Source organism: Ranitomeya imitator, chromosome 1 (genome assembly GCF_032444005.1).
Source record: "Ranitomeya imitator isolate aRanImi1 chromosome 1, aRanImi1.pri, whole genome shotgun sequence".
Lineage (NCBI taxonomy): Eukaryota > Metazoa > Chordata > Amphibia > Anura > Dendrobatidae > Ranitomeya > Ranitomeya imitator.
The window spans coordinates 868161900-868178550 of record NC_091282.1 but is presented as its reverse complement, the minus strand read 5'-3'; the positions used below and the strand labels follow the sequence as shown (position 1 = coordinate 868178550).

Below are 16651 nucleotides of genomic sequence, written 5' to 3'. Positions count from 1 at the left end.
CCCCATGCTCCCCCCCACCCCATCATACTTACCGATCCTGCCGGGGTCCGTCCGTCTTCTCCCTGGGCGCCGCCATCTTCCAAAATGGCGGGCGCATGCGCAGTGCGCCCGACGAATCTGCCGGCCGGCAGATTCGTTCCAAAGTGCATTTTGATCACTGAGATATAATCTATCTCAGTGATCAAAATAAAAAAAATAATAAATGACCCCCCCCCCCCCTTTGTCACCCCCATAGGTAGGGACAATAAAAAAATAAAGAAATTTTTTTTTCCACTAATGTTAGAATAGGGTTAGGGGTAGGGTTAGGGTTAGGGCTAGGGTTAGGGTTTCGGTATGTGCACACGTATTCTGGTCCTCTGCTAAACCGCTGCGGATTTATGGCAGATTTACCGCGTTTTTTCTGCGCATTTCACTGCAGTTTTACAACTGCGATTTTCTATTTGAGCAGTTGTAAAACCGCTGCGGAATCCGCACAAAGAAGTGACATGCTGCGGAATGTAAACCGCTGCGTTTCCGTGCAGTTTTTCCGCAGCATGTGTACAGCGATTTTTGTTTCCCATAGGTTTGCATTGAACTGTAAACTCATGGGAAACTGCTGCGGATCCGCAGCGTTTTCCGCAGCGTCTGCACATACCTTTAGAATTAGGCCATGTGCACACGGTGCGGATTTGGCTGCGGATCCGCAGCGGATTGGCCGCTGCGGATTCGCAGCAGTGTTCCATCAGGTTTACAGTACCATGTAAACCTATGGAAAACCAAATCCGCTGTGCCCATGGTGCGGAAAATACCACGCGGAAACGCTGCGTTGTATTTTCCGCAGCATGTCAATTCTTTGTGCGGATTCCGCAGCGTTTTACACCTGTTCCTCAATAGGAATCCGCAGGTGAAATCCGCACAAAAAACACTGGAAATCTGCAGGTAAAACGCAGTGCCTTTTACCCGCGGATTTTTCAAAAATGATGCTGAAAAATCTCACACGAATCCGCAACGTGGGCACATAGCCTTAGGGTTAGGGTTGGAATTAGGGTTGTGGTTAGGGGTGTGATTAGGGTTATGGCTACAGTTGGGATTAGGGTTAGGGGTGTGGGGGGGGTTAGTGCTGGAGGTAGAATTGAGGGGTTTCCACTGTTTAGGCACATCAGGGGTCTCCAAACGCAACATGGCGCCACCATTGATTCCAGCCGATCTCGTATTCAAAAAGTCAAATGGTGCTCCCTCACTTCCGAGCCCCGATGTGCGCCCAAACAGTGGTTTACCCCCACATATGGGGTACCAGCATACTCAGGATAAACTGCGCAACAATTACTGGGGTCCAATTTATCCTGTTACCCTTGTGAAAATAAAAAAATGCTTGCTAAAACATCATTTTTGAGGAAAGAAAACGTATTTATTATTTTCACGGCTCTGCATTATAAACTTCTGTGAAGCACTTGGGGGTTCAAAGTGCTCACCACACATCTAGATAAGTTCCTTTCGGGGTCTAGTTTCCAAAATGGGGTCACTTGTGGGGGGTTTCTACTGTTAAGCCACATCAGGGGCTCTGCAAACGCAACGTGACGCCCGCAGAGCAATCCATCAAAGTCTGCATTTCAAAACGTCACTACTTCACTTCTATGGGGTATCAGCGTACTCAGGAGAAACTGGACAACAACTTTTGGGGTCCAATTTCTTGGGAAAATAAAAAATTGCAGGCTAAAAGATCATTTTTGAGAAAATAATTTTTTTTTTTTTTTTTTTCATGGCTCTGCGTTATAAACTTCTGTGAAGCACTTGGGGGTTCAAAGTCCTCACCACACATCTAGATTAGTTCCTTTGGGGGTCTAGTTTCCAAAATGGGGTCATTTCTGGGGGATCTCCAATGTTTAGGCACACAGGGGCTCTCCAAACGTGACATGGTGTCCGCTAATGATTGGAGCTAATTTTCCATTTAAAAAGCCAAATGGCGTGCCTTCCCTTCCGAGCCCTGCCGTTCGCCCAAACAGTGGTTTACCCCCACATATGGGGTATCAGCGTACTCAGGACAAACTGGACAACAACATTTGGGGTCCAATTTCTCCTATTACCCTTGGCAAAATAGAAATTCCAGGCTAAAAAATCATTTTTGAGGAAAAAAAAATTATTTTTTATTTTCATGGCTCTGCGTTATAAACTTCTGTGAAGCACCTGGGGGTTTAAAGTGCTCACTAGGCATCTAGATAAGTTCCTTGGGGGGGTCTAGTTTCCAAAATGGGGTCACTTGTGGGGGAGCGCCAATGTTTAGGCACACAGGGGCTCTCCAAACGCGACATGGTGTCCGCTAACGATGGAGATAATTTTTCATTCAAAAAGTCAAATGGCGCTCCTTCCCTTCCGAGCCTTACCATGTGCCCAAACAGTGGCTTACCCCCACATGTGAGGTATTGGTGTACTCAGGAGAAATTGCCCAACAAATTTTAGGATCCATTTTATCCTGTTGCCCATGTGAAAATGAAAAAATTGAGGCTAAAAGAATTTTTTTGTGAAAAAAAAGTACTTTTTCATTTTTACGGATCAATTTGTGAAGCACCTGGGGGTTCAAAGTGCTCACTATGCATCTAGATAAGTTCATTGGGGCGTCTAGTTTCCAAAATGGGGTCACTTGTGGGGGAGCTCCAATTTTTAGGCACACGGGGGCTCTCCAAACGTGACATGGTGTCAGCTAAAGAGTGGAGCCAATTTTTCATTCAAAAAGTCAAATGGCGCTCCTTCCCTTCCAAGCCCTGCCGTGTGCCCAAACAGTGGTTTACCCCCACATATGAGGTATCAGCGTACTCAGGACAAACTGGACAACAACTTTCGTGGTTCAGTTTCTCCTTTTACCATTGGGAAAATAAAAAAATTGTTGCTAAAAGATAATTTTTGTGACTAAAAAGTTAAATGTTCATTTTTTCCTTCCATGTTGCTTCTGCTGCTGTGAAGCACCTGAAGGGTTACTAAACTTCTTGAATGTGGTTTTGAGTACCTTGAGGGGTGCAGTTTTTAGAATGGTGTCACTTTTGGGTATTTTCAGCCATATAGACCCCTCAAACTGACTTCAAATGTGAGGTGGTCCCTAAAAAAAATGGTTTTGTAAATTTCGTTGTAAAAATGAGAAATCGCTGGTCAAATTTTAACCCTTATAACTTCCTAGCAAAAAAAAATTTTGTTTACAAAATTGTGCTGATGTAAAGTATACATGTGGGAAATGTTATTTATTAACTATTGTGTGTCACATAACTCTCTAGTTTAACAGAATAAAAATTCAAAATGTGAAAATTGCGAAATTTTCGCCAAATTTCCGTTTTTATCACAAATAAACGCAGAATTTATTGACCTAAATTTACCACCAACATGAAGCCCAATATGTCACGAAAAAACAATCTCAGAACCGCTAGGATCCGTTGAAGCGTTCCTGAGTTATTACCTCATAAAGGGACACTGGTCAGAATTGCAAAAAACGGCCAGGTCTTTAAAGGGAACCTGTCACCTAAATTTGGCGGGACAAGTTTTGGGTCATATGGGCGGAGTTTTCAGGTGTTTGATTCACCCTTTCCTTACCCGCTGGCTACATGCTGGCTGAAATATTGGATTGAAGTTAATTCTCTGTCCTCCGTAGTACATGCCTGCGCAAGGTAATCTTGCCTTGCGCAGGCGTGTACTATGGAGGACAGAGAATGAACTTCAATCCAGTATTTCGGCCAGCATGCAGCCAGCGGGTAAGGAAAGGGTGAATCAAACACCTGAAAACTCCGCCCATATGACCCAAAACTGGTCCCGCCAAATTCAGGTGACAGGTTCCCTTTAAGGTCAAAATATGCTGGGTCATGAAGGGGCTAGTTACCCCCTTCAGTAAACACCGTAAAAAGAAAAAAAAAAACCACGAGGCAAAAAAACAACGCTTTATTTTCATACCGCCGAACAAAAAGTGAAATAACACGCGAACAAAAAGACGGATATAAATAACCATGATACCGCTGAAAACGTCATCTTGTCCCGCAAAAAACGAGCTGCTATATAACATCAGCGAAAAAATAAAAAAGTTATAGTCCTCAGAATAAAGTGGTGCAAAAATAATTATTTTTTCTATAAAATAGTTTTTATCGTATAAAAGCGCCAAAACATAAAAAAAGATATAAATGAGGTATCGCTGTAATCGTACTGACCCGAAGAATAAAACTGCTTTATCAATTTTACCAAACAAGGAACGGTACAAACGCTCCCCCCCCCCCCCCCCACACACACACACACAAAAGAAATTCATGAATAGCTGGTTTTTGGTCATTCTGCTTCACAAAAATCGGAATAAGAAGCGATCAAAAAATGTCACGTGCCCGAAAAGGTTACCAATAAAAACGTCAACTCGTCTCGAAAAAACAAGACCTCACATGACTCTGGAACAAAATATGGAAAAATTATAGCTCTCAAAATGTGGAGACGCAAAAACTATTTTTTGCAATAAAAAGCGTCTTTTAGTCTGTGACAGCTGACAATCATAAAAATCCGCTAAAAAACCCGCTATAAAAGTAAATCAAACCCCCCTTCATCACCCCCTTAGTTAGGGAAAAATAATAAAATTAAAAAAAATGTATTTATTTCCATTTTCCCATTAGGGTTAGGGCTAGGGTTGGGGCTGGGGTTAGGGTTGGGGCTAGGGTTAGGACTACAGTTAAGGCTGGGGCTAAAGTTAGGGTTGTGTTGGAGATAGGGGTGTGGTTAGGGTTGGGATTAGGGGTATGTTTGGGTTAGGGTTTCAGTTACAATTCGGGGTTTCCACTGTTTAGGCACATCAGGGCTCTCCAAACGCGACATGACGTCCGATCTCAATTCCAGCCAATTCTGCATTGAAAAGGTAAAACAGCGCTCCTTCCCTTCCGGGCTCTCCCCTGCGCCAAAACAGGGGTTTACCCCAACATATGGGGTATCAGCGAACTCAGGACAAATTGGAAAACAACTTTTGGGGTCCAATTTCTCTCGTTACCCTTGGGAAAATAAAAATTTGGGGGGCTAAATAAAACATTTTTGTGGGGAAAAAAATGATTTTTTATTTTCACGGCTCTGCGTTATAAGCGTCTATGAAGCACTTGGTTGGTCAAAGTGCTCACCACACATCTAGATAAGTTCCTTAGGGGGTCTACTTTCCAAAATGGTGTCACTTGTGGGGGGTTTCAAAGTTTAGGCACATCAGGGGCTCTCCAATGGCTCTGAGATGGCATCACATCTCAATTCCAGCCAATTTTGCATTGAAAAGTAAAATGGCGCTCCTTCCCTTCCGAGCTCTGCCATGCGCCCAAACAGTGGTATACCCCCACATATGGGGTATCGGCGTACTCAGGACAAATTGTACAACAACTTTTGGTGTCCGTTTTCTCCTGTTACCCTTGGTAAAATAAAACAAATAGGAGCTGAAGTAAATTTTTTGAGTTAAATTTTTTTTTTTTTTTAAACATTCCAAAAATTCCTGTGAAACACCCGAAGGGTTAATAAACTTCTTGAATGTGGTTTTGAGCACCTTGAGGGGTGCAATTTTTAGAATGGTGTCACACTTGGTTGTTTTCTATCATATAGACCCCTCAAAATGACTTCAAATGTGATGTGGTCCCTAAAAAAAAAAAAAAAAATGGTGTTGTAAAAATGAGAAATTGCTGGTCAACTTTTAAAGGGAACCTGTCACCCCCAAAGTCAAGGGTGAGCTAAGCCTACCAGCATCAGGGGCTTATCTACAGCATTTTGTAATGCTGTAGATAAGCCCTAGATGTATCCTAAAAGATAAGAAAAAGAGGTTAGATTATACTCACCCAGGGGCGGTCCCGGTCTGGTGCCTCCCATCTTCTTACGATGACGTCCTCTTCTGGTCTTCATGCTGTGGCTGCGACGCAGGGGTACTTTGTATGCCCTGTTGAGGGCAGAGAAAAGTACTGCAGTGCACAGGCGCTGGGCCTCTCTGACCTTTCCCGGCGCCTACGCACTGCAGTACTTTGCATTGACCTCAACAGGGCAGACAAAGTACGCCTGAGCCGGAGCCGTAGCGTGAATACAAGAAGAGGACGTCATCGTAAGAAGATGGGAGGCGCTGGACCGGACCGCGACGCCCAACGGACCGCAGCAGGACCGCTCCTGGGTGAGTATTATCTAACCTCTTTTTCTCATCTTTCAGGATACATCGGGGGCTTATCTACAGCATTACAGAATGCTGTAGATAAGCCCCTGATGCCGGTGGACTTAGCTCAACTTTGATTTTGGGGGTGACAGGTTCCCTGTAAGAGCTAGATAGGTTCGGTAGGCTTGTTCATAACTTGAATTTGTATGTAAGTTGGAACAGGTACAGGAATGCCAAAAAAAAACCCAAAACTAATATTCACCTCATTGCTCACTTCTACCCCACTACTAACTTCTGTTGTCCAGTCATCTTCTTTACACCCCTCATCTCCGGGCTCTTCTTTCCACCATCACACGCTGCACTTCTGACTCTTCACTATTTAGGCTAGGATTTATGGCAGTGTCTTGGCCTTGGGGGGGGGGGGGGAAATCACTGTGTGTTGTAAGGTCGCGACAACATCACGTGCAGCAACCTTATGATACAAAGTGACCTCGACATGGTAGAAAGACCTGCAGGAAATGCAAAGCTCAATATTGGAGCGAAGCGGACCGGACGGCACGCAGCTGGAAAGGTGAGCGAAAAGGTGTTGTTTTTTTTTTACATCTTATGTTTGGAACTATGAGTCATATGCAAGTTAGAAGTTCTTAAGTCGGAGATTGCCAGCATATATTCTAGACCAAGACAAAACATGCAATGGTAACATAATTGAGAAAATTAGCATCCATTCCAACCTGGTTCCCTTGTCCATCTGCCATTCACATCGCATGCCAACCACAGACAGGATTTTAAAAAGTCGATCCCAAGGGTCCAGTATTTGTGAGGATTTTTCTGTCAGGCCCTCAATAATATATTTTTGGGAGCTTCGTTTGGTGGGCGAAAGTAAATCAGATGTATCTTGTGTACCTGAGCATAAAGGAATTTAACATTAATAACACGCACACATACATATTATATATACACACACACACATTAGCGAAAGCAAATTAAAGCTAAATGAGCATTACGTAACATTTACATGCAAGCATATGCAGCCCTTCATACCTTGATGCTGGGGATCTGTCTGGGGTGATCGTGTCACATAATTTATATAGAATTCAGCAGCTTTGTTCAGGTATTTGTATAACAGGCTGGAGGGTAAGCGGACATCCAGGTTGTTAATAATGAGGGGCAGAACATCACACACTAGAAGGAAAAAAAAGTTCAACATTACATAGAAGTAAGGTACAAAACGTTTGGTATAATTAAAACGAACGGCTAAACCTAAAGTACAAAATTAGAGATATCGGAGATGGGGCAGACATTTTCTGAACCTTCTGTAAGTGAAACAATTGAGGATCATTACAGCCAGCCTCTATGCAGCCTGAACAGATGGCGGCAAAATAGTGATAGGTTACATTCAACTGTTTCCCGTAGCAAATGAAGAAAATGGACACAATTCATGAAGGGGTTTTTGGCAGTTTCCTGGGGTAAAAATTTCAAATGTTGCAACATTTTTGCGCAATTCAAATAAGCATAACATTTTGCAATATTTAGCTTCTTTACATCAGTCAAGGTCAGCTTGTCTCAAATGGGCGCCACTTTATGTATAGTTTGCCTATTGTAATTCATTAAGTGTTATTCACCTCTTAATAAATTCGGCACTTCTTACTTCAGTGAGCCCCTTCAGTAAGATTGTCAATCTTAATGAATCAAGCTCCATAGTGATTAGTTTTTACATTAAACCACAATATCACTGGTGTACTGGTATATACCCGAGTATAAGCCGAGATTTTCAGCCCAAATTTTGGGCTGAAAGTGCCCCTCTTGGCTTATACTCGAGTCATGATCGGCGGTGGGGTCGGCAGGTGAGGGGTAGAGAGGAATGTCATACACTCATCTAGTCCCGGCGCTCCTGTCGCTGTCCCTGCCTGTCCCATGGTCTCTGGGTGCCGCAGCTCTTCCTCTGTTCAGCGGTTACGTGGCACCGCTCATTAAAGTTATGAATATGGACTCCACTCCCATAGGGGTGGAGTCACATATTCATTCCTGTAATGAGCGGTGCCAGTAACCGCTGACAGAGGAAGAGCTGCGGCACCCGAAGACCATCTGTCCAGGATAAGGAGCCAGGGACGCCGGAGCAGGTGATTATTTCATAGTCACCTGTCCACGTTCCACCCGCCAGGCGCCGCTCCCTCTTGCAGTGACTGTGCAGGTCAGAGGGCGCGATGACGTACTAATCTGCGCGCCGCCCTCTGCCTGAACAGTTAGTGCGAGAGACGCCGAGCGGGACGCTGAGGAGCTGCGGGCAGCAAAAGAGGTGAGTATGTCATTTTTTTTTTTTATTGCAGCAGCAGCATTGTATATGGCACAGTTTTATAAGGAGCATCTATGGGGCCATAATGAACGGTGCAGAGCATTATGTATTGCACATCTTTATATGGAGCATCTATGGGGCCATAATGAACCATGCAGAGCATTATATGTGGCACAGCTTTATGTGGAGCATCTATGGGGCCATAATGAACGGTGCAGAGCATTATATGTGGCACAGCTTTATATGGAGCATCTATGGGGCCATAATGAACGGTGCAGAGCATTATATATGGCACAGCTTTATATGGAGCATCTATGGGGCAATAATCAACGGTGCAGAGCATTATATATGGCACAGCTTTATGTGGAGCATCTATGGGGCAATAATGAAATGTATAGAGCATTCTATATGGCACAGTTTTATATGGAGCATCTATGGGGCCATAATGAAATATATGGAGCATTATATGTGGCACAGCTTTATATGGAACATCTATGGGGCCATAATGAATGGTATGGAGCATCTATTTTTATTTTTGAAATTCACCGGTAGCTGCTGCATTTTCCACCCTAGGCTTATACTCGAGTCAATAAGTTTTCCCAGTTTTTTGTGGCAAAATTAGGGGGAGTCGGCTTATACTCGAGTATATACGGTAGCTTTCCTATTAATGCACTTACCAAACAATTTTCGAAAACAGTTCACAGGCGATTCCTGGTCTTCCATACTCTCGGCTTCCAACAAAGTTTCACCTAAGCTAACCTGGCAAAAAGAAATAAATTAAAACTGACATTTGTCACTTAGGGGGGTAACCTGGAGTTTTATTGACAAGTTCATAAAGCCATGTGTTAAAAGCGTTGTCAGGGATTTATATATATATATATATATATATATATATATATATATATATATATAAAGAACATGAACCAGGACGTATGTTAAAATACTAAAATGACCTTTGCTGTCTTTCAGAGATCCTCGTTAATAATGCAGCAATATGGTGGCATGTCCATCATTCATGTGACAGCTGAAGTCAATCTCTGGCTTCAATGGTCACACGCCATACACAAAAGTGTCAGCACTGATGATAGTGATTGGCTGCAGTGTTTGGATAAGTGATGGACATGACATCACTGCTGTAGACCACTGGAGAAAAAAGCATTGCTTACTGTAACATTGCACTTCGCCTGTATTTCTAATAAACTAGACAAACCCTTTAAACCATTTATCTACCATATTTTCTTCAAAATGGTCAGAGGATAAGAAAAAAAAAATCTGTATAAAATAAAGAACTATTGTTGTGATTTCTCATTGCACACTGACTGGCAGGACTATGCTCAGGGAGCTCACCCAGGCATCTAATTTAGCAGAATGATTGAACAAAGGAACCATTCCCTTGAACTTTGGCACTGTGTGTGTCAGCCGGGTAACCCATTTATGGATATTCTTTAAGCATTATAGTCTATATAGTCTTTATACTATATTTCATGTCTAAGGGCTCATTCACACGACTGTATTTTCAATACGAGTCTGTAAAAAAAAAAAAAAAAACACAGATAGCACTGACAGACCAATTTTAATCAATGGAGCAGTGCAAGTGAGCGATTTTTTTTCAATGACGGAATTTGAATTTGCAGGTGAAGAAATTGTAGCATGCAACATTTTCTTCTATAAATCGCATGAGACTCACCCATTCAAGTCTATAGGTGCATGAAAAAAATTGGATGCCATACAGAAACATGGTATTGCATCTGGCTTTTGCGGACACACTGAAATTCTGTAACATAGGGAACTATAAATGGTCTCGTAAATGATTAACAGCTGCTGTAAAAAAAAGTATTGTATATAAATAAAAAGTGAGAAAAAAAATCGTCCCGCTTTTCTGGATGAAACGGTGAGCCATTTTTTTTTTTTTATACACTCGTGTGAACCTGCCCTAATGCTGATCGTTAAAGGGCTTTGGCCCATTTCAGTAAAAATTCTGTTTGAAGCTGTAGTAGTTATAAAAAAACAAATAGAGTATTACTTGTCCTTCCTGAGTTCATTGCCAGCTCTCTACCGTAGCTCTGGTCTCGGTCATTTCGACAAAGCTGCAATAAATCAATGAGATCAGCGGCTCGTGCCATCCACACATGCAGAGCCACTGAGCTCGGAAAATGGGCAGTGGTTGTACTGAACCTGGGGAGGTTTCTTCGTATCACTAACATAGGTTATAGCAGAATTCTTTGTGACAACAGACAACCCCTTTATGAGATTATTTCAATGTTGAACCATTCAGATTTGTGCGTTTTGAAGAGATCATAACTCCCCCAGTGTAACTGCACTCATATTACACACATTGGCTCTAATGGTCTAAATGCCCATCTAGTGCTCATACAAAATGGGATTTAAATCGTATTATTGATCTAAATATGAATCTCCTTACCCCATGTTGTACTACAGTTTCTGGAAACCGTCTCAACAAAAGAAGAAGCATTTCTGCTCGTTCCAGCGTATTAAAACATTGTTCTGTAGCCTTCAACAACATTTCACACTGGACACGGCCGGGAAGAGCTTCAAACAGGGCTGGGAAATGTAAAGGAGAAACAGCATCAAAACACAATTATGTAAAAGGTTATTGTACTAGAGGGCTCAAACCAAATCACAAAACAAGGCAAAACTTACTGATACAATCCCAGGAGAAAAAAAGATTCCCAGATCAACGCTATATGAATGAGACGGCACATGTACAAAATCCTGATGGACAGTATCATCCATAAGGATCATACAGGCACATATAAGGCTACTATGGAAGGCACACCATACAGTAAAGAACAGGCCTTTAGCCTATTAGTGGAACTTGTACTATTAGATAAGAAAGCCTGCCCCACACACCAAATTGTCTCCGGAATCCAGGAAGAATGAGAAATGCAAGATATTAACGCCTTGGCATACAAGAACGTAATTGAACGGCCACACCAGGGTCCGCATGGGTGGAAAGGGCTCAGGAGCAGGCCATACACAGCCAGCATCTGCCTTTAAAGGGACTCTGTCACCTGAATTTGGCGGGACTGGTTTTGGGTCATATGGGCGGAGTTTTCGGGTGTTTGATTCACCCTTTCCTTACCCGCTGGCTGCATGCTGGCTGCAATATTGGATTGAAGTTCATTCTCTGTCCTCCATAGTACACGCCTGCGCAAAGCAATCTTGCCTTGTGCAGGTGTGTACTATGGAGGACAGAGAATGAACTTCAATCCAATATTGCAGCCAGCGGGTAAGGAAAGGGTGAATCAAACACCCGAAAACTCCGCCCATATGACCCAAAAACAGTCCCGCCAAATTCAGGTGACAGGTTCCCTTTAACAGCATGAGCCCTAACAAGGAGGCACATCCCAGAGAATGGGAGCAAATATGCTTAAAGTCACAGAAGATCCCCCAGGGTACCATACATTTCAGAGAGCATCTCACCTCGTAAAAATTGTGTTTGTTTATCCTGCAAATCATTCCGAAGTGCTGCCGTAATCACACTAATTTCCCTCCAGACCACAGGCTGGTCCGAAAAGTTCACAAACCTTAAAATACATGAAATGAATTATTAAATGTGCTTCAAGAAAGTATCATTCTTACATTTAAATACTCACTTCAAAGAAAATACAGTAAGAATGAACCCTCGGTCAAGTCTGCTCGAAATGATCCAACACAAAGGCTCAATGAGTCAGTGAACAGCCTGTGTGGCCGAAAAGTGCTACCTAGGCCTGCAGCGTCTCCGGACTCCTCTGCCATCGAACACATCAAGGATGCCATTGGTTGACAATTGCAAAGTAAGCTGCCAGCAGCAGATCTTGATGATGTGTGTCCCCAAGTGCATTCAGCATGGCAGCACAACCCTCAGACAACCATTAAAATCCTTATTGATTGTGTTCTAAGACTTATAATTGTGTGTTTATGCGTGCAGTGCTCATACTGAATAAACAGATGTTTTGAGAATGTTGTTTCCATTTTTTCATCATTTACATGTCTATCCATCCTGTAATGTCCATGACTTTTCCTTCTAGGAGTTGCAATTTCGATATTGAAGTGTGTATATTGTCTCCACTGTTAATCCCTGGCACGGTGGGCATCCTGGTTTTAAAGGGGTTGAGTATTGGCAGCTGTGATCCATTATATGTGATTTAAAGGGAACCCTGTCAGGTTGGATAACGCTATTAACGGTGGTATTAAGTTCATCTTCTCCCAGATGAATGAGCCAGACAACTTCATTACACCATTGACATGTAGATGAACCCGGTATCTACAGGTTAATAGCATTTAGTACGAGTTTTGCCCATCTGAGCAGTACGTGATAAGGTGACCACCAGCCCTATACCCTCCCATCCCTTTATTTTCAATTTGGGATCTAGTCATACTATCCCGATGTAGCGCCTGTATGGTCTCTATTTGCCAAACAGCTTCTAACACTGGGAAAAATACTAAACAGGCTTAAAAGGTGGCACGGGTGTAGTCTGCGACACGTTTACCTTCAACGTGCAATATTTAGAAAGAATATTTGTAAATTATGCCATTTTTATAAACGTGAACCAATGAGTCTCCAATTTTAACAAAAAAACCTACAGATCTTTAGGTGTAAGACATGCAGGGCCGCTGCAAAGCCCACCGAGGATGAGGACTTACATGTCGTACAGCAGTCTTCCAGCTGAGGCCGTTCGCTCTGCAGTTCTCTCAATATTGTACATCTCATACTGAGGAAGGAGAAAAGAGAAGTGAGTCCGCCATATACGCACAGAGCAGGAAGGGCTGGGCCGTACCCCCAAAACCTCCATGTTATCATACAAGCCCCCTGTGTGCAGACTGTATGATATGGCCCTCAGACTACGGGTGGCCTTGGGACAGACCATACTCCTGCTCCCCCTATTTCTGGAAATGCCCAATACACGGTTGAAGACCTCTGGCCAATGCCTCATTCAGTCAGGTGAAAAGACGAATTTGGGCTGTACCACTCACATTAAGACTGGGGGGGTACTCTTTAATAGCCGTGAATGGTTTTATTGGTGCACACCTGGATATTGAAGTCCTGCGGGTACAGGGTGCGGGCAGTGATGAGCCATGCCCGGGCTGCACACGTATCTTCCTGCACCAGCTCCCGCGCTCTCCGCACAAGGAACTCACAGTCCCCGAGCGCCGCCATGTCTGGGAACGGCGGCGTAGTGTTTATTCGTCATTAGTGGGCGCCACACGGCGCATGCGCGAACTGTAGACGTTCTCGTTTTGCGACGTTTGTCGTAGCTGTCGCTAAGCAACCCGTTCCACTGTGCAGATGTCTTGCTGTCTGTAAGCCGCTATGCCCAATTGCGCATGTCTGGACTTCCATACACTGTGCCGGGGCAGTGTGCCCTCTAGTCGTAAGCCTGTGGGTGCACAGTAGGATTCCTACAACAGTCACTGCACATAGACTGCATTTAGGATTTCTTCCAAATGGTGCCTAATATTTTGTGTTTTTATTGTTGCATGGAAGTTTTTTCAGTAAATTCTATTATTACAGTTTATTCCTAGTAGTTACAATTCTCAGTGCTGTTCTATAATAATGCTTCTTTAGTCTACGTGCCAGCTCTCTATGAGACTCCTCCCCAAAAAAGAGGAAAGCTCCCAGAACCGTCAGACCAGGTGCACACGGGCAGTATTTCACCTCAGTATTTGGTCAGTATTTTACCTCAGTAGCTGTAAGGCTGGTTTCACATTTGCGTTTTTTGCCGCTGCGTTTTTGCGCAAAAAAACGCATGCGTTTTTTTCCCTATACTTAACATTAAAAACGCATGCGTTTTTTTGCAGCAAAAAAACGTATTGCTGTCTATGTAAAACGCATGCGTTTTTAAGCACATGCTTTTGCATGCATTTTTAAACATGCGTTTTAATAGAAAAACACAAGAATACACACTGATAAGCCAACCGTAACCATAAGGGATCCTAACCCTAAGGGTTAAGGTACCGTCACACATAACGATATCGTTAACGATATCGTTGCTTTTTGTGACGTAGCAACGATATCGTTAACGATATCGTTATGCGTGACAGCGACCAACGATCAGGCCCCTGCTGGGAGATCGTTGGTCGCTGGGGAAAGTCCAGGACTTTATTTCGTCGCTGGATCTCCCGCTGACATCGCTGAATCGGCGTGTGTGACGCCGATCCAGCGATGTCTTCACTGGTAACCAGGGTAAACATCGGGTTACTAAGCGCAGGGCCGCGCTTAGTAACCCGATGTTTACCCTGGTTACCATTGTAAAAGTAAAAAAAAACACACTACATACTTACATTCCTGTCACGTTCCCCCGGCGTCAGCTTCCCTGCGTCCCCCAGTGTCAGCGCCGGCCGGCCGTAAAGCAAAGCACAGCGGTGACATCACCGCTCTGCTTTCCGGCCAGCGCTTACACAGTGCAGGGAAGCTGAGGCCGGGGGACGCAACAGGAATGTGAGTATGTAGTGTTTTTGTTTTTTTTTACTTTTACAATGGTAACCAGGGTAAACATCGGGTTACTAAGCGCGGCCCTGCGCTTAGTAACCCGATGTTTACCCTGGTTACCGGGGACCTCGGGATCGTTGGTCGCTGGAGAGCTGTCTGTGTGACAGCTCTCCAGCGACCAAACAGCGACACTGCAGCGATCGGCATCGTTGTCTAGATCGCTGCAGCGTCACTTAATGTGACGGTACCTTAAGGGTTAGGGTTTGGATCCCTTAGGGTTAGGATCCCTCAGGGTTAGGATCCCTTAGGGTTAGGGTTAGGATCCCTTAGGGTTTGGGTTAGGGTTAGGATCCCTTAGGGTTAGGATCCCTTAGGGTTAGGGTTAGGATCCCTTAGGGTTTGGGTTAGGGTTAGGATCCCTTAGGGTTTGGGTCAGGGTTAGGATCCCTTAGGGTTAGGATCCCTTAGGGTTAGGGTTAGGATCCCTAGGGTTACTAGGGATTCTAACCCTAACCCTAGCTATTTCTGTTTATAGTGGGTTTTCTTGTTGATTTTGATGATTGGCAGCTGTCACACACTTCTCATCATGCGTTTCAAAAACGCAAACGCAGGAAAAAAACGCATGTAAACGCGTCAAAACGCCACGTTTGTATTAACACATGCAAAAACGCAGCGTTTAAACGCGTTTAAACGCGTTTTTCACCAAATGCGTTTGCGTTTAAAACGCTGCTTTTTTAAACACAAATGTGAAACCAGCCTAAGCCAAAACCAGGAGTGGGTGATAAATACAGAAGTGGTGACGTGTGTCCATGATACCGTTCCTCTGATTGTTCCTCTCCTGGTTTTAGCTTACAAATACTGAGGTCAAATACTGACCAAATACTGAGGTAAAATACTGACCAAATACTGAGGTAAAATACTGACCAAATACTGAGGTAAAATACTGACCAAATACTGAGGTAAAATACTGACCAATTTCGAAGTGTGTGATTGTGGCCTTGGGGTCTGTGTATACAGTTTCTTTTTCAGGGGGATTCCAGTCAAAAGTTCTTCATTAACCAAACATTGTCAAATGACATTACTATTACTGTTACAACATTGTAAGTTCCATTGTATGTCACTTTTTTAACTGCTTCAGGGTTCAGAAACCATAAAGTGGTGAAAAGAAGTGACGTGTTCATTCTTCAAAACCCCCAAAAACCTCTGCCTTGGTTACCCTCCTTGGGTCCAGCGCTGCATAACCGGCTATGTGACCAGCGTAGACATCAGTAAGGTTACAAACACTGGTTCCCACGCTGTCACACAACATCTGTGACTGGCGGTAACCATCCTGGTCTCACCACTCATCAAAGCAGCCGGCTCTCACACTATCGTCAGCATGAGGACTGGCAGTGGCTGCTACAGCATATCATGCTTTGTTTTTTGAAAGAGGCTTCATAGGTTGCCACATCGGAGTGGTGATCGTGACGCCGTGGACTATGTCAGACCTGCGCGGGTGAATGAGGGCGATTGACAGGGAGTGTTTTTTTAAGTGAAGGACTTTTGTGTGTCTCTGCATTCAATTAACTCACCTGCCAGTTAAGCAGATGTAAATACTTAATGAATATTCACTGCTTCTCCCGCCCATCTTTTGGTGCCGAGAAATGGGTGGGAGAAGCAGTGAATAATTATTTTATCATCTGATTTCATAGGTCAGTGGGCCGAGTATCGGGTCCCCAGGTCTTAGACCTGATATCAAAAGACCAACTGTCTCTTTCAAACAGAATTCAGGGTATGAACAGGTGCTTACTAAGAGTAGCCATCTCCATATACAAGTAAACAAATAAAGTAG

The 16651-nt window shown here is 43.7% G+C and overlaps 1 protein-coding gene across 4 annotated transcripts in view; it reads right to left on the bottom strand.

Annotated features, from left to right (window-relative positions):
• Positions 1-13586, bottom strand: part of INTS10 (integrator complex subunit 10) — an 81619-nt gene extending 68033 nt beyond the window's left edge. For 2 of the 4 annotated variants that reach the window (XM_069742554.1, XM_069742562.1), the window contains exons 1-7: positions 13420-13576; positions 13035-13102; positions 11832-11935; positions 10810-10949; positions 9065-9146; positions 7136-7276; positions 6826-6997 (exon numbers count right to left, since the gene is read on the bottom strand). In XM_069742554.1, the coding sequence (XP_069598655.1) occupies positions 6826-6997; positions 7136-7276; positions 9065-9146; positions 10810-10949; positions 11832-11935; positions 13035-13102; positions 13420-13548 (836 nt within the window). In that variant the 5' untranslated portion in view covers positions 13549-13576. Of the gene's footprint in view, positions 1-6825; positions 6998-7135; positions 7277-9064; positions 9147-10809; positions 10950-11831; positions 11936-13034; positions 13103-13364 lie in introns of all 4 variants that reach the window. The other 2 variants (XM_069742582.1, XM_069742572.1) reach the window with 2 other exon arrangements.
• Positions 13587-16651: the final 3065 nt, after the last annotated feature.